Consider the following 25,447-nt stretch of genomic DNA (forward strand, 5'->3'; position numbering starts at 1 on the left):
AGCGTGGCTGGCCATGTTAAAAAGTGTATATGAGACTGCTGGTCCAGAGGGAGCCCTTTGTAGCATGAATTTTTGTGGCAGTTTGCTCAACTGCATGGCCCACAGTGAAGCGTCAGGCATTAGTGAGGGAGCTATCATGGTCTGTGATAGATACCTCAACTGTGACGGTGGTCGTCCGTTTACTTGTTCCCCATGGATGGCTTGAAGTATTTGCTGTTCAAGGATCTTACATAGTCTCGGGAGCCTCGAGCTAGTGAAACTTAGGTGGAGACAGTATGATGTCATAGATTATGGTGGTATGTTCATCTAAGTGGCAAAATAGAGTCAAGTACTTTGATGCATCGACAAGCATTATGTGTGCTGTTAATATTGATTCTGCAAAAGTAAGCCAGGTATGAGGTTGAACTGCTAAGAATGGAGGCAGTGTAGGAGGTGAATGTGGCACTCTCAAGGTGTTGCAGGGAAGGTTTCTGTAGGTTCTTATTTGAATAGATCGAGGGGTGGTGGCATGGTGAACCCCACTGCTCGTATAAGGCGTGGTTGCAAGACCGGTAGTGTTCTGGCATTGCTCAGCGGCCTTAGTTCTGGTGATAGTTAGGAATGGATTCATCGCCTGAGAACCTGATGTGGTAGCACAAGTCTCAGTGAGGGGAAGGGGCTGAACAATTGTTGTTGCAAGTGATTACTGACACCCTGTAGAATGGTAAGGTGACTTGCAAGTATTAGATCCAGACGGTGTTCTGTAGGAGGTGGGTTGAACTGCATTGTTGTGGTGTGAGGTGGCAGCTGGTGCCATGTGGGGATGGGGGTTTCGAGTGCAAACGTGGGAGAGTGGAAGAAGTTACTTTCGCTCACACTTCCTTGCCTTAAGTGTCCCAAGTTGCTTGTTGTAGCATATATTACGTGAAGAACACTGTTGAGCCCAACAAAAGGTCTCAAAATTCCCTCTTGGTCGCTGGTATCCATTGTCGTGGCGACAGTTTGCTTGTCTGTTAATTACGCAGTGGATTTACTGTTGTCTGTGGTCACCAATGTGGGTGTAACAGGGGGCTAGGGTCGAGTAGAGTAGTATGCAGACACCTTGGCGAAGTATTCAACACTTTATCGTTGTGGACATAAACCGAAAATATACAAGAAACACACGTGCAATATGCATAGTCTGAGAGGCAAGCAGAAACTGCTGATCAAAGATGATGCACTTACGCTGCGGTCGATAAGTTGGCCAGCGTCGATATTAGTGGTTGGCATCGCCACATGATAACAAGACAAGAGAACGCCCATAAGTGCAAACCTTCTTTCTTGTAAATTCTGTGTCTGCGCCTTTATTCCCGTATGTCAGTGATTACAGACGAGGAAAGAGGCATATGTTAACGTGTTCTTTCTAAAACAGTTGTGCGTTTGCAAGAGCGCGAAAATCGATTGTGGAAGTGGAAAATTGGCAGCTACAACCGAATTTCCAGAACTGATTTTGGAGTGTTTACATGACCAATGTATTGGGGAATCAGTTTATGAAATCTGTGTTTGAGAGCCCCATGTAAACATAGTGAATAAGTAATTATATCAAGTAAGAAACTGGACCACTGCACACCACTCTTCATCCAGCCAGGAATTATGCAAGCATTCAGTCAGTATTCCTTTAGCTGCATCAGATACATAACAGAAAACCAGCAAATCTTCAGTATGAGGGATAAAATTCACAGTTATAGTACTCAGATAAAGAATAACATAAATATTCCCAGCTATTGGTTTAAAACGAGAAATTTTCCCAGTATGTGTACTAAAAATTTTAATGTATTGCTGTCTGAAGTACAATACTTGCCACTGGAAAAGTACAAAATTCAAATTGAGAATGCTCTTTTTTAAGACTGTGGAAATTTTATTGATGAATTTTATGCTGATGTTGCAGAGTGAATATGCGGAACATCTAGCTAACCTAGGTAATGCTCATGCTGATTATTCACACACACACACACACACACACACACACACACACACACACACACACACACACACACACACACACACTTACACTTATATATTAGCAAAATTGACTGAAATTCTTTAGCCGCTCAGTATCATATGACAATGCACTAAGCTCAGTACATTTTAAATGAAACCACTTTTCATAGTTATCACACTCAACCTTTCTCAAATCTTCATCTTCAACATCACCAGTAAGTTCATCATTACATACAGCACACTGTTCTCTTAAATTTTCTTCTTCCTCTAAGCTGAATGTGAGCCACCTCTGCTTGCCTTTGGATCTTTTCCAAAGAGATTTCCAGTTTTCTTGCTCCTCCTTCCTCTGTTGTTACAATTTTATTTCCTCATCCTTGGCCAAATCTTTTTGATGAAAGAATTCACACCATGGTGCTGATGAAATGGCATTTGGAGCACTTTCTTTAACAGGTCTGTGCTTCTTGGTACTTAATACTGGTCCGAACCAAAGGTGATGCTTTTCAAAATTTTCTGGTGTTGATTTTTTTATAGTAATCGCATCTTTTTCCGACAACATAAGAGATTTTTCAGTTTCATTCAGATAATTTTCCTCTCAAATTTGGATACAGGGAACAGAATCCTGAACTAGTTATTTTCTGCTGTGTTGTCTGGATTTGTAGTTACGAGATCTGTATTATGTGATCGTGTAATTGGCGATTCACTAGACCTAGGCACTAGTTTTGATCCTTCACTACAAAGACACTCTGTTTCTGCCTGCAAACACAATTATTTCCTATGCTATATAGCCCTGGTTCTATTTTAATATTCGAGGCATCAGAATCAATCACCATTGGAATTGTGTCCTGAATGTTGATCCTTGGATCTTCGTCTGTTTCCTGCGTAGTTGATGCTGTTTCATGGGGAAATGCAGTAAGATGAGCTGTATGGATTTCTTCTAACACAGCGTCTACATTCGCACCCCTCTCAGATAGCTGTCTTTTTATTGAATTGACCAGAGGTACAGCTGACTTGAAGCTATGATCCTGTAGTTTTACGGTCTCTGAAGGGATATCATTAGTCATTTTTTCCAGTGTGTTTTGTATATGCACTGAAGCGCCAGAGAAACTGGTGTAGGCATGCGTATTCAAATACAGAGATATGTAAACAGGCAGAATGCGGCGCTGCGGTCGGCAACGCCTATATAAGACAACAAGCGTCTGGCGCAGTTGTTAGATCGGTTACTGTAGCTACAATGTCAGGTTATCAAGATTTAAGAGAGTTTGAACGTGGTCTTATAGCCGGCGTACGAGCGATGGGACATATCATGTCCAAGGTAGGGGTGAAGTGGAGATTTTCCCATATGACCATTTCACGAGTGTACCGTGAATATCAGGAATCCGGTAGAACATCAAATCTGCGACATCGCTGCGGCTGGAGAAAGATCCTGCAAGAATGGGACCAAAGAAGACTGAAGAGAATCGTTCAACGTGATAGAAGTGCAACCCTTCCGCAAAACAAGTGTCAGCGTGTGAACCATTCGACGAAACATCGTCGACATGGGCTTTCAGAGGTGAAGACCAACTCGTGTAACCTTGATGATTGGACAACTCAAAGCTTTATGCCTTGCCTGGGCCCGTCAACACTGGCATTGGACTATTGATGACTGGAAACATGTTGCCTCTTTTCAAATTGTATCGAGTGGATGGACATGTACAGGTATGGAGACAACCTCTGAATCCGTGGACCCTGCATGTCAGCAGGGTACTATTCAGGCTGGTGGAGCTGTGGGGCGTGTGCAATTCGAGTGATATGGGGCTCCTGATATGTCTAGATACGACTCTTGACAGGTGACACTTATGTTAACATCCTGTCTGATCACCTGCATCCATTCATGTCCATTGTGTCTTGGGCAATTCCAGCAGGACAATGTGACCCCTTACACATTCAGAATTGTTACAGAGTGGCTCGAGGAACACTCATCTGAGTTTAAACACTTCTGATGGCCACAAACTCCCCAGACATGAACTTTATTGAGCATATCTGGGATGTCTTGCAACGTGCTGTTCGGAAGAGATCTCCACCCTGTCGTGCTCTTACGGATTTATGGACAGCCCTGCAGGATTCATGGTGTCAATTGCCTCCAGCACTAATTCAGACATAAGTCAAGTCCATGCCATGTCGTGTTGCAGCACTTCTGGGTGCTCGCGGGGTCCCTACACAATATTAGGCAGGTGTACCGGTTTTTTTGGCTCTTCAGTGTATTTTGTATAATCAACAGCATCTGGACTGAACGGAAAATACCACATTCATGAAAACCACTTTCAGATGAACGATCAGATGATTCTCACTGTTTTTCAAAACTTCATACAACAGAGGACAGAGGGTATCTTTGTCAGTACTGAATTAAAATTTTGAGGCCGACCTTGCCACTGTTGGATAGCCTTCTTCCACTCTGACTTTAGCGATTTGAGAACTTTCACATCTGCTGGTTGCGTCATGTGTGTAGTGTTACGTTGTAGTACATGAAAGATTATGCCATTCTTGCAACAAAATTCATTAAGTTCCATTGTCCGATGTGTTCGATGGCCATCTACTAACAAAATAACTAGTTTTTAATGGTACTTTTAGCAATCGAATCATTCACGCCATTTGCGACGTAGTCCCAGAATATGTCACTCTTCATCCAACCAGAATCTGACCGCCCAAGGAACCAGCCTGGTGGCATACTTTCAATGACATCCTTGACATCCTTCAGTGGTCGTACATAAGCAGAAGCAATCGTAGGTGCAATTGTTTTACCGCTTACTATGAATACCAACAAGACGGTGATGGTTTCCTTTGAATTTCCTATTTCACTTTGACAAGCATTTTTCACTCCTTTAAGTCTAGCAGCTTACCTATCTTACGATACATAGTGAAGCTGGTGTCATTCCCATTCGTTATTCTGTCTGGATCTGTCAGAATATCTTCGCAGTTCATGGCTTTCAGATGTCCCTCAAGCTCCCAAAACCATTTTCATATCGTTTCTTCTCTTACAATGGCTCGTCCTTTGGCCAAGCCCTCAGGAATCGGTCTGTAAGTATTTTGTGCTGCCCACAAAAAAGAAGTGTACCATTTTTTACCTGACCACCCATCTATGAATGGATTTTTTTCCGCTGTCAGGTCTGACAATACTCTGAAGGGTGTTTAAGAGTTCGTACTTTTTCCTGGGAAAGCCACATTTGCTTAGCTGAATCAACCAATCTACCAGTTGAGCTCTAAACAGCCTCTGGGCCCATTCTTCTCGGCCGTTTCAGGACCCGTCCATGTAGCCTGTCTTACAGTTTTCCTCCTGGAACACCATAACACTGGCTCGCTTCTCTAATGCTTAAATTATTTTCCGAGACTTTAAACAGTGCTTTAATTAATTGGGTCTCTTTGTACTGGTGAATTACGCATTTTACCCCTTTAGCAGAAGCCATTTTATATGAATGCGCAAAATAATATTTATTTTTATAAGTTGTGGAACAATTTTTTCGTATTTCTCATTACCTATACATTGTTATTATTATTATTATTATTACTGAACATTATTTTAATTACATTTTAGTACTGAGTGAGGTAGTTGACTAATAGTTTTCAGGATGCGAGTAGTCAACATCCTTCTTTCTCACTAGACTTACTACTGGGTTTTGTGTGTTTAAATCTCTAATTCCTGATCCGAAAATAAATACCAAGACCTAAGCTTACAAATGGTAAAAAATGGGATTTAAATGCAGTATGAGCCATTATATATTCTATGTATTACTTGGGTCTGCTATAGACAACCCCCCTTAAAAATGCTTAACCTAATATGTTTAAAAACAATTTCAGTGCTCATTCCGTAATTTTGTAATACCCTTAGTCACTCAGTCACTTTTTTAAGTAGCTTTGACATATAACAACAAACTAACGACCTTTTAAAATTGACACCGCACATTGTACAATTCATAAAACAAATCACACTTAAACGAATCCCTGCTCTCCACATGTTTGCGGCTGACTACTGGTTTTTCATTGCCCTCACTAAAAGTCACGGGAATGAGAGAGAATGGCTGACGATTTGTGAGCCAAAAGAATATAGCCATGTTACATAGTGTGATTTTTTTTTTTTTTTTAATTATGCCTAGATGGCTGTCTACTGGAGGGTGACTGAAAATAGGGGAAACTGTCCTACCACTTTTATTCATCTACATACTTACCTTATGCTATGAATGATTCTATTTTATTCTGGGTATATGCCTAATTATAATACGTGATAATACGTACGTGTTATTGTTTTGCCAGTTTGCGCCAGGCTGTCCAGTATGACAGCTCAATGACAAAGATGTAATTAATGTTAAGATTGCTTTGAAACACGTTTATCATACTGCATACTGCATAGTTTCACGAATGAAAGAAACAATAAATTTTAAACAATTTAAAATTTTTATTCCGTTATAGCATTTTATCAGCTGACTAAACACATTCTGGTGCATTAAAGACACAAAAATATAAAAGTGGTGAAGAATATGAACCATATCCAATAAGGAGCTCATAAGCGATTGTACCAGAGCATATAGAACACTTCTCAGACCTCAAAACGGAGCTGATGCACCGTAGTGTGTTGCATCAAATAAACAAACTAACGTGTTCATGTCTCTAGTTTGCATGTTTCATGAGAGAAAATTAGCGTAATAAGCAAGGAGAGATATATACGTCCATATCAGTCCAAGTGAAACTATGGGAATTATTTAAAAGGCTCCATGCTCACATTTGGCTGTAAAACTATTTATCCATAAAATCTGCAATAGCAGTTTCGGCCCTGGTACCCTTAAGAAGTGGCGTAATGCGAAAATTAGATTTATGGTCATGTCAAAACTGTAAAAAAAATCTCACATGTATGCTGTACGTCATCAGGTTTATAAGTTGGGTACATAATGTTTCCATTGTCTCATGACACTTCGGCCACGCGGCCAAAATTGCAATAGTGGATTTTACATATAGTTTTAAAGTAAAGTAATAGCAATTACACTACCCTAAAATATTAATACTTATATTAGTTGTTAGTGTCTATTAAAACCATTCAGGTGTCCAGACATAGCAGTGGTGTTTAATTATTTATTTCGTTTTCAAAATTCGTAATCAGTTTCTTAAAATATGTGTGTTTTTGTTGGAAAACAGAGATTCGATAGGGCCCGCGGAAACAATTGCAGTCTTCTTACAACCGAAAACTTAAAAAGGAAATTAAGATGCTTTTGCACAAAAATACTTTACCTTCCTACCCATATCAGTGTTAAGTTTTATTTTAAGGTACCGGTATACAATTGCTTTTCACCTATTTGCCATGAACCTAGTAATTTAACTCTTGTTTTATGACGTTAGCGCTATCATAACGTTGTTATAAAAATAAAGTTTAAACAAACTGATCCAAATAATTTACAGGAACTTGTAGCAATGATTCTTTCCTTTCCTAGTTCTGCCCGTCTCATCTGTCAAAGTGCTGCATCGACAGAGAATCGATGTGACAGACAAAGCGATACAGTACATATGTTTGTTATGGTGTATTAGGTTGCGTAGCTTATGTTTTACTTATAATATGTTTGCGCTTTGTTTTTATTAACTCTTGTACATCATCGCCGTCATTCTGGATTGCTTGCTTGTTTTTTACAAAGTTATGAAACTTGCTAGGTAAGAACAGGAGTCATTTGAAATTTTCAATTACGCGTCTTTACATCTTTATATGTTGAAGATGAATTATACATGTGTGAATTTAGCACAGTGTTCAATAATTGCGTTATTAACTAGCAATTTTTTTTAAAGAAAACATTGTTATATTACAGGACTTCTAGCACAAACGCACATGAATCAGTTCGAAGTCCGCTATCATTGGAAGAAAGGGAAACATGGATGGGATCGTATCAGCTAGCGAGGACACAAACGTCAGATGCATCCTCAAATCTGGGTAATGTGGAAAATTTGGAACGACTGGAAAGACCAAACAGGTGTGCAGTCAACGGTTATAAGGATTACATTTGTCAGATAAAATGTTTTTGTGTTTTACTTAAGTAATTCACTGCATTGACTGGAGGAGTAGCCGCTGGAATATTTTCTTATGCCTTTCATTTATAAGTAAGTCCATAACAAAACGTGGGAAACAAATTACCAAGTTACATTGCTACTAACGTTACAAGTTAAATGAACATATGGATGAAGTATTCAATGAAAATGTTTGACAGAATAATCAGGATACTGTTCTTCAGAATGAAGTTTGCTTGCTACTTTTCAGCTTACTGTCATTAAGAACAACAGTCAAATAATCAACTAGATTTACCAGTATTTTGTCACATTATTTGGTATGTAAATTGAGGTTCATGTGAAAATATTTTATGTTTTACTGATTATCATACAATAATGACTAACATCATTCAGGTGCATAAGACATCATCTTTGAGACCACACATAATGTACTTACTAATCAGAAATAGAGCCTTTTCCGGTGTTGGAAACATTGCCTCTGTAATAAGAATGACTACTTCAATTTCAGGGTGGAACCTAGTAAAGAGATGAAAGCTGCCCTTAAAGTTATAAATGATTCATTAACAAAACCATCAGCAAAGAAGGACCTGCCTCATCATTTGTCAAATGCTGCGAATATAGTGCAGAAGGAGTGGTTCAGGGTGAGCAAACAGTTACTTACTGTCAGTGCATATCTGTAATTGAAATTTTCTATTATCAATCATCCTCTAATGTTTCACTTAAGCATTATTAATCATGAAATTAATAGTCATAAAAATAATGGAGATTACTGTTACAGGTTCTGCAAAAATTGTGACCTTTCCCTATGTAGTGTTGTTGGCTGTTTAAAGATTCATTTAATTCTTGAAAAAACAGGTAAAACAGCCACTCTTAATAAGTCTGTGCCTTACAAACAAATTGTGCCATTATGGTTTCAAAGTGTCATCTTGTGTTTAAAATAAGCTAAATTAAATTTCTCCAACAAACAGCAGTCCACCAGTCTGCTTTATTTTAAAGTCAGAGGTGGCACCCATATCTTAAGCAGTGAGTTGGAAAACGAATCATGTTCCGAAAAGCAAATTTTTTAGGAGAGAGAAGAGACTGTTTTATTAAACAACGGTTTTAAGCATGTTGTCATGGAGTTGCTATGGAGCAATTGGCCTCAGAATGAAACAATATAAACTATTAGCATACTACATACTTAAGTCATCAAGTGTGATCAGTAATACAGTTTGAATGTACTGAATATGACTCTTTTCCAAAGGTGGTGATGTTGATGAGGCAACTAGGATTCTATCATTTGAAAACATAATGTCTGTAAATTAGTCCCTGATCATGTTACGGCACATGAAGGTCCATCTTGATCACAGAAATTGTACAGTTTAAGTGTTGAAGGTGGACCTTTACAAATAAAGTCACTAGATTTCTGTTTGCAGTGGAAGGATTGTCTTATGAAAGTTTATACTATTCATTTTCATTACAGCAATGAGCGTGTGTTATGAGCATACCTCATTATTCATAATGTACCCAAAATACAACCACAACCAGAATACAGCAAAGCAGAGAATGATGGGTATGCTTAGAACAGGTTCACTATACACTTCTTTATCTGGACATGGCCCATTCTCTAACTCAGTACCATAACATAATCAACTAACCAGTACTTCTGTTGTTACTACATGACTGCTTGTTATACCAAATGATGCATATGCACATGGTGATCAGTAATCTCTGATAAACATAATTTAAAAGAGAAAAAAAGGAAAAAGTGGACATGACTCCAACTCAACTTACCCATTCAGTTATAGTTACTAGTTGACAAAGAAGCTGTCTTACAGAACATAGTTGTTTCTGTTTGTCAGATTACAGTCTAGGTGTGTCATCCGTAAGTGCATACTTCTGCTACTGTAAAATGTAGATCTTTGTGGTGGCCCAGTGTTAGTTTGTTTTTGGATTAGCTCTTCACTTTGTGAACATATTCCCAACATAGATATGGTCTACTTTTCATTCCGTCCTTTTCTTACTCAGCATAGGTAGGAGGAGATGTCAGTCTGTTAGTAGCAGTTTGTGTGTCGAAGTGAGTAGTAGTAAACAACCTGCTGCAATGGGAGAAATTCTATGGTACATTGTACCATCTCTTTTCCGTACGGTTGCTGTAGGCAGTCACTGGTAATTAGTCATGGTGTACATCCTTTCTACCTTTTCTGCAAACTGCCAGTTTATTCATGTCTAAGCTGAGTTCCCACATGTTTGAAACTATGATATATGTACACTAATTGCTCTGAGGCCAGGTGGCTTTCTTTTGGGAGTATCAAAGACACTATAAAGGAATTATTTACCAGTGATAGAGAGTTATTTTGTAATAACAAAAATTAAAATTGGAAATGGAGACTCATTGCCACTTACCTAATTCACTCTCACAGCATCCTAAAACTACAGTTTCGTAGTTTATATGTTAATTTCTGGGTATTGTTTACAATGCCCTGAAGGTACACTTTAATTCAAGTCTCTTATCTCAGTACTTTATGCTTTGTGTTGGTTCTTAGTAAGCTACTTTTCAGTTTTTCTAGAGGTGCTGCAAGTGTTGTCAATATGTCAATATTTCCTGTCTTCAGTTTTTCATTTACCACAAGTTATGACAGTGTGCAGAACTGTTGTTGTTCAACAATAATAATAATAATAATGTGTGGCTCAGTGGCGTGCTGCAAGTGCAGGTGATGCCCCACACTGTTGATTGGTGATTGATAGGTTAAAACACAGATTGCAAAATCCATGATCTGACTAGGGATTCCACCCTGCGACCTTTTGTTTTCCAGGCAACTTCTTTACTGCTAGACTGCCAAACCCCGACATTATTCTGTAACTAAACAAGTAATAAAACTGTGTTCTGTATACATGAAATTTTGTTCCTCATTTCACAATAATGTGATCCCCAACTAGTTAATACTATTTTAGTGGGGAAAAAAGTTTCTAGAACATTCTGGGATATTGCAACTGACGACGTCATTTTGTGGCAATACTAATCAGTGATGAAAGGAATTTTGGAATGCTGAAATGATGTTACTATCAGTTATGAAGTTGAAGTAAATATGACCTGATGCTTTTATGCCTGTAAAGTGTGCAGATGGTAACATTGTAGTTTTAGTGCTCGTTCGTAAAAAAGGATCTCACGTGGCCTCCACAATGTATTATAAAGCGCTTCTTCCTTCAATTTCTACATCTACACTTGCATACATGATCCCCAAGTCACATTATTGGGTATGTTGGATGGTACCTTGTACCACTAATAGTCATTCCCTTTCGTGTTCCACTCACAAACAGAGTGAGGGAAAAACAACTTTGTATATGCCTCTGTACAAGCCCTAATTTCTCTTACCTTCGTGGTAGCAGTAAAATAGTTGTGCAGTTATTCACAGAAGTTGGTTCACTAAATTTTCTCAATAGTGTTCTTCAAAAAGTGTGTCACCTTCCCTCCGGGGTACCCATTTGAGTTCATGAGGCATAAGTGTAATACTGGCATGTTGATCGAACCTACTGCTATCATTTCTAGAAGCCCACCTCTCAATTGCTTGGATGTCTTCCTTTAATATGACCTGATGGAGATCCCAAACACATGAGCAGTATTCCAGAGTAGATCACACTAATGTTCTATATGTCATCCCCTTAACAGATGAACTACACGTTCCTGAACTCTCCGAATGAACTGAAGTTGACCATTTGCCTCTCCTACTACTGTACTTATGTGCTTGTTCCACTTCATATCCATCAGATTGTATATGTATATAGAGAATAAGAGTGGTCCTATTGCACTTCCCTGGAGCACTCCTGATGATACTCTTGTCCCTGATGAACACTCACCATTGGGAACAATGTACTGGGTTCTGTTACCTTCGAAGACTTTGAGCCACTCGCATATCTGGGAACCTTTTCTGTATGCTTGTACCTTCATTAAGTCTGCAATGCGTCAAATGCTTTCTAGAAATCTAGGAGTATGGAATGTGTATATTGCCCTTCATCCAGAGCTCGCAGGATATTGTGCGCAGAAGGAAAGCTGAGTTTCACATGAGCAATGCTTTCTAAATCCATGCTGATTTGTGGACAGAAGCTATCTGCCTGAAGGAAATTTGTTATATTAATACTCAGAATATGTTCAAGAATTCTGCAGCAAGCCAAAGGATATTAGTCTGTAATTTCACAGGTCTGTTCTTTTACCCAACTTGCATACAGGAGTGCCCTGCACTTTTTTCCACAGTTGCGGTTTTGTGCTTTGGAACAGTTTTGTTATAAATACAAGCTAAGTAAGGAGCCAATGCTGTAGAGTTCAAACTGTAAAACTGAACTGAGATTCCATTCGGATCTGATGACATATTTGTTTTCAACTCTCTCTGTTGCCTCTCTATGCCAGGAATGCCTATTTATATGTCCTCCATATGGGAGTCTGTGTGATGTTCAAATGACAAAATGTTTGTATGAGTCCTCTGCCTGAATGAGTTATTCAGTGTGAAATTTAAAACTTCGGCTTTCCTTTGGCTGTCTTCCACTGTTACACCAGATTGGCCAATGAGTGACTGGATAGAAGCCTCAAACTCACATAGCTGTTTTATGTAGGATCAGAATTTTCTCAGCAAGAAGTTTGCTGAGGTATGATTTGTGGATTGATAAGCGCACAAATTTCTACAAAATTTTGTCATCATTGGTGTGTTCTATTTTAAACTGAGAGTGCAACAGTCTAAGTGATTTCCATATTTTGTTACTAAACCACTGTGGGCCTTCCCCCATCCTTAATCTACTTACTCACCACATACTTCCCCACAGTGCAATTTACAACCAGTTTAAACTTTGCCCATAGTTCCTGTACCTCTGTCATATAGGAACTAACTGGTATCCATTCATTGCCTAAGTAGGATGTTAACAGTTGCTTATCTCCTCCTCCCAGCAAAAACACTCTGCTAGCCTTTTTCATAGATTTATTAACTTCAGCAACTTTCATCTTTATGACATCATAATCACTAATCCCTATCACATAGAGTTTCTGTGAATGATTTTGAAATTGTCACGGCAGAATCGGGTGGCCAGTAAAAACATTCAGTAATTAACCCGAGATCACGTAGGCCTGTTACACGCGTCCAGATAAAAACAATATCTCTGTCTACGGCAAGGAACACTCTCCCTCCTATGGCATATAATCTGTCTTTTCGATATACATTCCATGCCTTGCTAAATATTTTGGATCTTTCTACTTCAGGTTTGAGCCAGCTCTGGGTTCCAAGAATAATCTGAGCATGTCAGCTTTCCTGGATTTTCATTTTTTGTAGACCTCATCCCATTGATTCCTACAAATGTGTCAGTTTCATTGTTGTAGTGAGTAGGATTACAGTGAGCAAACAAATAAATGAAGAATGGAGCAAATGAATGAACAAAAGCAGAATGGATGAATGTTGTCACATTGCTGCATTGCTGTTTGTTGGCAGTTGTTGAAGCTCTTGGACAATTGTAGAGAAGCATCATCATTCAGTTTAGTCAGATAAGTTTCTGGCTGTTCACACCATCCAGCCATAAATAGTATCAATTTGGCCGCATGGGCCAAGAAAGCTGGTGGTGAGAATACGAATGAGTCAATTTAAAGTTCATGTAGAAACTCGACTTCACACTGTGACAATATCTCTCTCTCTCTCTCTCTCTCTCTCTCTCTCTCTCTCGCACGTGTGCATATGTGCAAACACCCCCCCCCCCCTTCCTCGCATGAGAAAGGTGTGTGTGTGTGTGTGTGTGTGTGTGTGTGTGTGTGTGTGTGTGTGTGTCATGTCTGTCTGTCTGTCTGTGTGCTTCTTAATTCTTTTGACATAGTTCTTTAAAAGCCATAACAAAATGTAAAATCAGATTTGTTTTTCTGTTCCAGATATCAGGGGGCAAGAATGTTGATCCCTTAGCTGTGGAGGATTATCTTGATTATATTGAAGGTTATTCTTCACAATTACTGGAATATGTAGTCAATATGACTGACATGAGTGTAAGTACATATAACTGTTTCAGTTGTGTAATAGTCACTCAGTATAGACTGAATATTACATGTTATGCATGCTAGTGGTGGAATTAATTGAAATTTGTCACTGTAATCTTTTGACTGGTTGTATTATTGCTTTTTGATTGTTCTCATTAGTCTTATTGCTCACCTCAAGGTACTAATTTGATTGGTATGTCATTGATAAAGGAAAAAGTAACATGTATAACTTCGAGGAGCTGTTGAGGTGCTCACAAAGAAACTCATAAATAACATGAGGTTTTTTTTTTTAAGCTGTTTCATTAAGCTGTAACAAAAGTATGCGATTGTCCAAGGGATAAATTGAGGTGGGGAGAGATGTACTTAACAGAAATAGTAATATTTCCCTTCAAATCAAATGTTACTGCAAGCTGTTCTCATTTAACAGTTGGTTCAGTTATTGTTTGCCATTCCTGTAGATCGTGAAGCACATGAATTTTTAGCTCAGTTGCATTACAGTTTGTGAAAATTACAACATTGAGAAACAGTGGTTCAAATGAATTCAGTGTCTGGAGGCTGAGGAGAACTAGACACCAACAATAAATGATTTAGATTGTAGAGACACTGCTTACATGTAAGAGCATTAGCAGCCTGTCGTGTGTGATTGTTTACTATAAACTCTGTAAGTTTGAGGGCTTTCATATGCAGTAGAAATAAATAAAGAAGTGTCAGTAAGCCACCTTAAAGTCAGATGATATCACCACGTGAGTGAGAATGTTGGGTCTCCAGAAGATGGGTGTGTCACATCATAACATTTTGCACCATACTAGACTTCTTGTTAAGACATTAATGTGCATGTTGTATCAGCAGATAGGCCAAAGCTGTGTACAGTGATGATTGGGAATTAAACAATGCGGTGTTAGCACAACACTAGACGGTGACCAACTTGTCCATCTGACCATAACAGCCTATACAGCATGCATCACCTCAGTGCCGCATCACTGAAACAAACTTGACAGTGGCAACTGTTTGACCCCATTCTCTGGGTGGTTCATGCTGTATCATGCATGAGATTGCCTCAGTTTCATTGATATGCTGAGCAACAATTCTTTTTGTTTTGTTTTGTGTTTTGCAAATCCTGCTTTAGCATCCCTTACAGCAATGGTCTTCTGTAAGTTAGACATTGCCTTGCTTATCAGTCTGGAAGCCTGCATTGTTGAATAACATAGTGGACAAATGCCAGGTGTCTTAGTTTAGGTTGCCATTGGATACAGCATGCAGTCTTGACTCCTACTTCTGGAAGAGAATGTGGACAGTAACTGCTACGTCAGACTCTTGTGGTTGAGGTACTCCCTGTTCTTCAGGCAACTCCACATGCCATGTTGCAACAGGACAACATCCACTTACTTGTGGTGAGGGATGTGTAAGTCTTCTTAAAGCCTGGAAAGTGCCATTTTATGTTTGTTTGATTGTCACCCGTACATCATGGCTGCAGTACATTTGTTCAGCAACTTGTTTGTCATGGTCCTGTTTTCACTTTGTAGACTGGTATACCAGCTGTGTTAATGGAGAGTACCCAGGAACCTACTGAGATTCTCTGATTCCATACCATAGTGTTTAGAGGCTCTGATTACACTACATGGAGATCAAGTGAAACTGAATTCTCAAAATCAGATATAGAGTATAGTTCTATAATACTGATCATTCATCTATTGTTACATACAAAGTCAATTTTAGTCACATGTGCCATTCTTGATCATGCTATTTCGCAAACTTAACTTTATTTCTTCATTTGGCTCATGGTGTAGCTCCTCTCCATTTCTGTGCTGCCTGACATTGGGCACGCTGTCAACCTTAATGCTCTACATTGTGATATTGCATTATTTGATGCATGTATGAATTTTGTGGGTATTTATGTATACAAATGGTGAAGCTCCAGCTCTAGACCCTATATTCAGGCTTGGTGATGCCATTAAGGAGATCTTTCTAGGTTCTGATAAGCTGAAATTCAGTCTGGTCTAGAATCTTAGAGATCAGAGAGTGTTCTGTCTTTCCAAAGAGATATTACTAAAAAAAACCTTAAGGGCAGATGTGTTACCAGAACTCAAACCTGGATCTCCACCTTTCGCAGGTGAGGTGACACCTATTGTATTATCCAAGCACACTTCTTGGGCAGATTAAAGGATCAAATTTTCCCTAGTTAACCTCTGTGCCTTCCATATCCTTCATAGGCTCCAGTGCAGTGCTGCAGTACCAATACCTCACAGAGAAGGATACATGAGTGAGTGTGATGTAAACCACAGCTTCACAGGTGGTACTAAGACTACATAGTTTTGGTCTTTTGTGAAGGTGAACTTCAGTAAACATTGGTGACAAGTTAGAACAGTGTACTGGACTTTAACTGGAATGTGATGCTCTGCCTTTCAGGGTTAGTCTGTCTTACCTGCTGTGCACACAAGTATGCTTTAAGGAACATCTAAAGGCTTTAACTTTTCACTTGTTTATCTCTATATTTACAGTGGAGACATCTTTTTCCTTATCTTGCAAAAGTGCCAACTTTACAGAATTGTCAAACAGCCTGCAGGAAGTTTGGGTGGTACAGAGTGGGACTAGTGACAGGTTTAAACTGTGGATTGGTATGAGAGGCATGCTGACAAAGCACAGGGCTTGCAAATCTGAAGAGCTGAATTCAAGTCCCGGCATCACATACATTTTTTAATGTGTCCCAAATGTTCTGGTGTGTGTACGCTGTTAAAAAATCAAAACGTGATTTTAAAAAAAATTATATAGTCCTAACTGACAATCATATTGCACATTTTTATTTTTTTAAGTGACTTTTGATGCAGATAACACAGTTTACATTGAGGCAGTAGGTATTAACAAATGTACTTGTTACTGTTTCTGCAAAATAAGCCATCTGGAGTGGCGTGTATTTGTGGTAGCTCTAGTGGGGAAAACAATTTACTGCAAATGCAGCCAGCACTAATCACTCTCTTAACCAAACCAGAGATAAAAAGTCAACATTTCCACAAACATACTTTGCCTTTTCTACATAAATACTCTCGATAGTAATCCAGAACAGAATTGTAAAAACAATAAAAAATGTATCAAGCTGATTTTAGAAATGTGTGTTCTTGCTCGGGACACATTTTCATTCTCAAACATCAGTTACACAATAATGAGCATGCACAATTACTGTTTGTCAAATTGTCTTCTGAAGTGACTTGTCGTGTATTGTTGTATTGTGTGTTTGTAGAACTTTGGGGCTTTGATTTAGAGCGGTTTAATATCACGAGACGTAGTGAACTATAAGCAGTGAGTGCACTCAACTGTGGCTGTACTGGCACACTGAGAAGGCATTGGACACTCATTCAGGAGCATGGAGGTTCAGATACACATCCAGCTATTCAGTTTTAGGTTTTCCAAGGTTTCACTACATCTCTTAAGGCAAATACCTAGAGGGTTCCTTCAAAAAGAATATTGAAAATTTCTTTCCCCAATCCTAGATAATGATAAGGATGCAGTGGTGAACCATTGCATTTTAGATGAGTTCAGATAATTGCCATTTGGATGGTAAATCAGTGTGTATGTTACAGCAAAAACAAAGAAAGAGTGATGTTAAACCTATAACGACATCTGTTTCATTGCTCACAAATATGTACCTTTTATAAAGTAGAATTAGGTTATCTCTTCTCTTTCTTCAATTTTCAACTCTGAGGTTCGTTTGACATCCTTGATCAGCCCTGGCAATTTTGTTCCTCATTGGCACCTTCTGCTATTGTTCCAATATTAATTACATTAAAGTTTAGGAAGACAAATACAAATTTTCTACAGCAAAACTGAGACTTTTTATACTAAATTTCATGCAGTTGTTAAAGACAGCAATTGGACAGCATCACACTCTCTTCTTCTTGTTTAAACCGCTTCATAGTTGTCTCAAGGCAGTGAAATGAAATTAATATTCACTGGATGTTTCTTTTTCTGTGTGACAGTTGTCACAAGGCTCTTAGCTGTTAACAGTGACAGTGGTTTCATTGTCCATCAATATTTGATAGCCAAGCTCACTGCCACTACATCTGAGCCATTCTTAAATGTATCGGTTGTATTCTTCAAACCACAGGGATGCTATTATCAACCCAACCATTTCTCATAGAAATTCAATGTTAAGTTGCTCTTGAATTTGATTGATAAACTCAGCTGATAAAGGAGCTTCTTCCAAGCTCTTTTGCTTGTGTAGTACCATCGACATAGCCCCAGCTTCTCCTGCCATGCATACACCATCATTCTAGTTGATTTCAGTGCAGTTGCTGAAATGTTTTTCATATTCCTCCTCCATCAGAGCAGTACTGAAACAACAGTTCTGAAATAACATTCAAGGTTTTCAGAGACTCCCTGCTCCTTCACTTGAAGGACTTAAGTAATGTTAGGAGGAAAAAGAAAAAAAAAAAAAATCGACGTTTCTTTTAGTTAAATGTGTGAGGTTTGGCTTAGGGCATTATCAATCAACAATAAAATATTCCTAGAATTTCCAGTTATAATTTTATTCTTTTTGATGTGAGGGATAAATAGTGTCATATAAGTCTATAACATTCCTTATATCTATGAATTTTTTGGTTGTTGTATGTAACCAGTAATTTTTTATTCCCTCATAGCACTGCTGCTTAATGAAAGAAAGAATTATCAAGGTTCACTATTGAGGACCTAAATCTTGCAACTTTCTTATTTAAATGTCGAGTTTACCACCTGGAACATTTTAGTTAACAAATGTTCCATTTAGGCATTTGGTTAATTAGTGTAGTATGTGTAGTAGTCCCTGTTGAATTTAAATTGTGGTAATCTTACCCAGACTTACTAGAATCCATCTACATGGAAGGCTCTATCTCTTTGTGGAGTTAAATATGAGTTCACAGCTCCAAGATGTTAAAACCTCGAAAGTTGAGGTGGACAGCAAGGCATATCTGTCACTCGACAAAAAACCTTTGGAGACCATTCCACTGCATCAGATCCCATATGAAGCTTCTGCCTCCGTGCGCGCTCGAATCTCTCTAATTTTACATTCATGATCTTCTTGGGAGGTATAAGTAGGGGGAAGCAATATGTTCGATACCTCATTCAGAAACGCACCCTCTCGAAACCTGGACAGCAAGCTACACCGCGAAGCAGAGCGCCTCTCTTGCAGAGTCTGCCACTTGAGTTTGCTAAACATCTCCGTAACGCTATCACGCATACCAAATAACCCTGTGACAAAACGCGCCACTCTTCTTTGGATCTTCTCTATCTCCTCCGTCAACCTGACCTGGTACAGATCCCACACTGATGAGCAATACTCAAGTATAGGTCGAACGAGTGTTTTGTAAGCCACCTCCTTTGTTGATGGACTACATTTTCTAATGACTTTCCCAATGAATCTCAACCTGGCACCCGCCTTACCAACAGTTAATTTTATATGATAATTCCACTTCAAATCGTTCCACACGCATACTCCCAGATATTTTACAGAAGTAACTACTACCAGTGTTTGTTCCGCTATCATATAATCATACAATAAAGGATCTTTCTTTCTATGTATTCGCAATACATTACATTTGTCTATGTTAAGGGTCAGTTGACACTCCCTGCACCAAGTGCCTATCCGCTGCAGATCTTCCTGCATTTCGCTGCCATTTTCTAATGCTGCAACTTCTCTGTATACTACAGCATCATCCCCGAAAAGCCACATGGAACTTCTGACACTATCTACTAGGTCACTCACTCCATGTGCCCCACCTCCCATCTGTGTCAACTGCGGAGAGAATCATCCCCCTTGCTCGCCGGACTGTAAGATTCTACAGAAGGAACAGAAAATAAGCGAATACAAGACCCTGGACCGACTGATCTACACTGAGGCTAAACGGAAATTTGAATGGCTTCATGCCATGCGCATGACGTCATTTTATGCCGCCACTGTCACTCCTGTTACAGCGCCATCCATTGCACCACATAAAGTCAGCTCTCAGAGACGAAGGACCACACCTGCCCCCTTGATGGTGGGGGGCACTTCCCTCCCTGTTGCTCCTGCATCACCTACTTCGGAGGCAACACACCCCCAACCAGCAAGGATATCAGTCCCCACTTCTGCGCTGGAGAAGCATAAGTCTTCTTCGGCTCCTCTCGCTAGGAAGGGGTCCCTTTGGTCACTCTCTTCCCAGGTTTCTACTAGTGGGAAAGATAACACCTGCCAGTGGCTAAAGAGCCCAAAAGTAGCTGGTCGTAGGCCTTCACGCTCATCCTCAGTCCCGGAGACTGTATCAGTGAAGTCCTCCCAGCTGGGGAAACCCAAGAAGCAGTGAGAGAAATCCAAAAGGAAGATCCCCAAGACCAAGGGAATTGCGGTGGCATGCACACCACCGCTACGCACAAGCTCTGCACCTGCAGATGATGTGGAGATTCTGGCATCCACTGAGGACCTAGATCTCGCTTCACCCTCAGACATAATGGATAGAGATTGCTCAGACAATAAGTCAGTGCAGCAGGTGACCCTGAGGCATAAACTGCCTCATCGAATGTTCCAAGCCTTCCCAGTCTCATGACGACATCATCCTCCAATGGAATTGCGGTGGTTTCTTCCACCACCTGGCTGAGCCATGGCACCTGCTTTCTTCATTGCCCTCCAGGAAACCTGGATCCCGGCAACGCGGAGCCCTGCCCTCCGCTGCTATAAAGGATATTACAGGAACCATAGCGACTATAATCGAGTATCAGGCGGAGTTTGCATTTATGTCCTAAACTCAGTCTGTAGTGAAACTGTGCCCCTTCAAACCCCTCTTGAAGCTGTGGCTGTCAGAATAAGGATGTCACAGGAAATAACTGTCTGCAGTGTACATCTTCCTCCAAATAGTGCAGTGCCCTGACTGTATTAGATGCACTGATCGATCAACTCTGTAAACCTTTCCTACTTTCGGGAGATTTTAACGCTCATAACCCCCTTGTGGGGGTGCCACTGTGCTTAATGGCTGAGGCAGAGATGTCGAAAATTTACTGTCTCAGTTCAACCTCTGCCTCTTATATACTGGGACTGCCACACATTTCAGTGTGGCTCATGGTAGTTACTCGGCCATTGATTTATCAATTTGCAACCCAGGACTTCTCCCATCTATCCACTGGAGAGCACATGATGACCTGTGTGGTAGTGACCACTTCCCCATCTTCCTGTCACTGCCCCAGCATGAGGCCCACAGACGTGTGCACAGATGGGCTTTAAACAAGGCAGAATGGGAAACTTTCACCTCTGCTGTCACCATTGAATATCCCCCATAGGGAAACATCGATGTGATGGTTCAGCAGGTGACTTCAACAATCCTTTCTGCTGCAGAAAACACGATCCTTTGCTCTTTAGGATGCCCCCGGTGAAAGGCAGTCCCTTGGTAGTTGCTGGAAGTCACTGAAGCAATTAAGGAGTGTCAGCGAGCTCTACAGCAGCATGAGTGTCACCCTTCCCTGAAGCACCTCATAGCCCTTAAACGGCTCCGTGCCCTCGTTTGACAACTCATGAAACAACAGAAGCAGGAGTGTTGGGAGAAGTACGTATCGACCATTGGGTACTGTACATCACCTTCCCAAGTCTGGGCAAGGATCAAACTTGTTTTCAGGTATCAGACCCCAACAGGTGTTAACATAAATGGCGTGTTATCTACTGACACAATCGCGATTGCCGAGCACTTTGCTGAGCACTATGCTCGAACCTCAGCCTTTCGCACTCTCAAATGGTGGCTGGAAGGGAAAGTCCTCTTGTTCACTACATGCTCCATTGAATCCTATAGCGCCTCATTTATGGAGTGGGAGCTCCTCAGTGCCCTTGCACATTGCCCCGGCACTACTCCTGAGCCTGATCGGATCCACAGTCAGATGATTTAACATCTCTCATCTGACTACAAATGACATCTCCTTGTCATTTTCAACCGGATCTGGTTTGATAGCATCTTTCCATTGCAGTGGCAGGAGAGCACCATCATTCCGGCGCTCAAACCTGGTGAAAATCCACTTCTTTGTAAGCTGCTGGAACGTATGGTGTGTTGGGTTGGGTCCTGGAGTCGCGTGGCCTACTGCCTCCATGTCAGGGCAGCGTCCGCCGGGGTCGATCTGCCACTGATAATCTTGTGTCTCTCGAGTCTGCCATCCTAACAGCCTTTTCCAGATGCCAACACCTGGTTGCTGTCTTTTTTGATTTACAAAAAGCGTACGACACCACCTGGTGACATTATATCGTTGCCACATTATACGAGTGGGATCTTCGAGGCCCATTCCCAATTTTTATCCAAAATTTCCTGTCGCTTCGTACTTTCTGCGTCCAAGTTGGTGCCTCCCATAGTTCCCCCATATCCAGGAGAATGGGGTCCTGCAGGGCTCTATATTGAGTCTATATCTATTTTTAGTGGCCATTAATGGTCTAGCAGCAGCTGTAGGACCGTCTGTCTCACTTTCTCTGTATGCAGACGATTTCTGCATTTTGTACTGCTCCACCAGTACTGGTGTTTCTGAGCAGCACCTACAGGGAGCCATCCACATGGCGCAGTTATGGGCTCTAGCTCACAGTTTCCAGTTTTCGGCCGTAAAGTCGTGTGTTATGGACTTCTGTCAGCGCTGTACCGTTCATCTAGAACCAGAACTTTACCTTAATGATGATTCACTCACTGTAGTGGAGACATATCGATTCTTAGGACTGGTTTTTGATGCCCGATGGACTTGGCTTCCTCACCTTCATCAGCTTAAGTGCAAGTGCTGGCAGCACTACAATGCCCTCCGCTGCCTGAGCAACACCAACTGGGGTACAGATCACTGTACGCTGCTGCAGCTCTACAGAGCCCTTGTTCGATCCCGTCTTGACTATGGGAGCCTGGTTTATGGTTCGGTTGTGCCCTCAGCATTACGTTTAGTCAACCTAGTGCACTACTGTGGCGTTCGCCTAAGAGGCAGGAACTTTCAGGACGAGTCCGGTGGCCAGCGTCCTGGTGGAGGCCAGAGTCCCTCCATTGCAGGTTAGGCGTGCACAACTGCTGGCCAGTTACGTTGCAAATGTTTGTAGTTCTCTTGCTCATCTGAATTACCATTTCCTTTTCCCACCCACGGCGGTTCATCTCCCGCATCGGCAGCCCAGGTCAGGGCTTCCAATTGCAGTTAGTATCCGATCCTTTCTTTCCGAGCTGAAGTCGTTGCCTTTACCACCTATACTTGAGGTCCATTCATGTACACCTCCATGGTGTACACTGAGGCTGCGGCTTTGCCTGGACCTTTCACATGGTCCTAAGGACTCGGTTAACCCCTTGGCTATCCACTGCCACTTTCTCTCGATTCTTGACATGTGCCGAGGCCATGAAGTGGTTTACACCGACGGCTTGATGCCTGATAATCATGTCAGCTTTGCGTATGTCCATAGAGGACATTTTGAACAGCATTTCTTGCCCGATGGCTGCTGTGTTTTCAGTACCTCGTGCTCTCAAGCACATTTGTTCGTGCACTTCTGTGTACTGACTGGAGATTGGCTTCTCTGCAACTGACCTGTGATCAGTATTACAGTGCAAGGTTTTGCGGCTTTGGGAGACGGAATGTCATAACCTCAGTACGCACAACAAACTGCGTGCCATTAAGGAGACTATGAATGTGTGGAAGACCTCCACGTGGGCCTCTCGCTGGGACCCTGTGGTTCTCTGTTGGCTTCACATTGGCAACACTTGGGTGACACACGGCTACCTCCTGTGCCGTGATGACCCACCTCAGTGTTGGTGCTGCGCCTGCCTGACAGTGACCCGTATATTGTTGAGCTGTCCGTCTTTGTCTGTCCTGCGATGGACTCTTCACTTACCAGAGTCGGTGCCATTAATTTTAGCTGACAACGCCTCATCGGCTAATTTAGTTTTACATTTTATATGTGACGGGGGGTTGTATCATTCTATTTAAATTTTTGCACATGTCATTTGTCCCTTCGTGTTCTCCACTCTAATGCTTTTAGGCTGGATGTTTTAAAGTGTCGCAGAGTGGCTGGCTTTTCCTTTTTATTCTTGTAGCCAGCCAGCCATGGTCATCTGATCTCTTGTTTTTATCACTTCTACCTGTTTCTTGCTTCTCTCTGTGGTTTTCTTTTCCTGTTTTGTCCATAGCAGTGTTGGTTGTCCTCCTGTCGTTCTTCTGGTTCTTCCATTCTCCTGTTATTGTGCTGTACGTTTCCTTTCTTTTCTTCTCTCCTTTGTGTAATTATTTTACCAGGAACAAGGGACCAATGAACTCACAGTTCGGTCCCTTCCCCCCCCCCCTCCACCTAACACTCCTTTAAACCAACCAACCAGCATCTTGGACGACCTCCTCTCGGCTCTTTCGCTGTGTGGTCATTTTAACCAGGCTGCATATTGGGCACTGCCTCTTTAGCAATTTGTGTAGTGGTACTCCCCCCCCCCCCCCCCCCCCCCCACTTCGTGCACATTGCGTCCAGCTTCCAAATGTCTGTCATTTCCTGATGGTATGTCCTTTTTTAACCGCTTACATTCTTGTTGTTCTTTTCTGTCTGTGTTATCAGCCATTTTAGCGAATGACACAAGGGCTGTTGACTGTGTTTTACTTTTTATCCATCATAACAGTATGGCAAAGGCCATTTAATTTTTAGTTATAACATGGGATAAAATCTCATAGTGCTGTTACATAGATGTTGAGTAAAATTATGTATAAAAGTAATGTCAACAGAACACTTGAAAATGGCGCATATTCCAAAAAAAGCTTGTTGTGAACCTATGTAATCAACAAGAAGTAAATAATTTGCAGCTATATTTGTCTAAAGTGTCCTTTAAAAAAATTGTATTTCCTTTTACATAGTCCAGTCACATTAATGTGACCACCGCCCATGTTCAAAGTCATTGTGCAATAACGACTCATGGATGGCAGGTGGCAGCACTAGCAAAAAATGGTTCAAATGGCTCTGAGCACTATGGGGCTTAACATCTTAGGTCATCAGTCCCCTAGAACTTAGAACTACTTAAACCTAACTAACCTAAGGACATCACACACATCCATGCCCGAGGCAGGATTCGAACCTGCGAACTTAGCAGTCCCGCGGTTCTGGACTGAAGCACCTAGAACCGCACGGCCACTGTAGCCAGCGCAGCACTAGCAGTGGAGGGTATATGAAGCATGTTGGAGGAATGTGGACAACAGTGCGGTCATTGTGTAATGCAGAAACAGAGTGATTTATCTGATGTCCAAAAGGACATGATTATTATTTTTCGGGCCAAGGTTAGAAGCATTTCCAAAATGGCTAAAGTTATAAACAGTTCATTTGCTGCCACGGTTAAAGTATACCATGCATTGCAAAGTGGCACTATGCAAAACTAACGCTGAGGCAACTATGGTGCAGTGCAAGCCATAAATGATGGGTGAATGGGCTGAATGACAACTGCGGAGATCTGTATGCGCAAATAGATGGGCAGTTATTGAGCAACTGACTACCCAGGTGAACCCAAAGGACTACCATCAGTCTCATCCACCACCGAT

The 25,447-nt window shown here is 41.0% G+C and overlaps 1 protein-coding gene across 1 annotated transcript in view; it reads left to right on the forward strand.

Annotated features, from left to right (window-relative positions):
• The window catches only part of LOC124555352 (KN motif and ankyrin repeat domain-containing protein 3), a 270,873-nt gene that overhangs the window by 221,137 nt on the left and 24,289 nt on the right, over positions 1-25,447 (forward strand). The window contains exons 8-10 of the mRNA XM_047129232.1: positions 7,779-7,940; positions 8,483-8,615; positions 13,853-13,963. Coding sequence (XP_046985188.1) covers positions 7,779-7,940; positions 8,483-8,615; positions 13,853-13,963 — 406 coding nt within the window. The remainder of the gene's footprint in view (positions 1-7,778; positions 7,941-8,482; positions 8,616-13,852; positions 13,964-25,447) is intronic.

This window comes from Schistocerca americana, chromosome X (genome assembly GCF_021461395.2).
Source record: "Schistocerca americana isolate TAMUIC-IGC-003095 chromosome X, iqSchAmer2.1, whole genome shotgun sequence".
In the NCBI taxonomy this organism is placed as follows: Eukaryota; Metazoa; Arthropoda; class Insecta; order Orthoptera; family Acrididae; genus Schistocerca; species Schistocerca americana.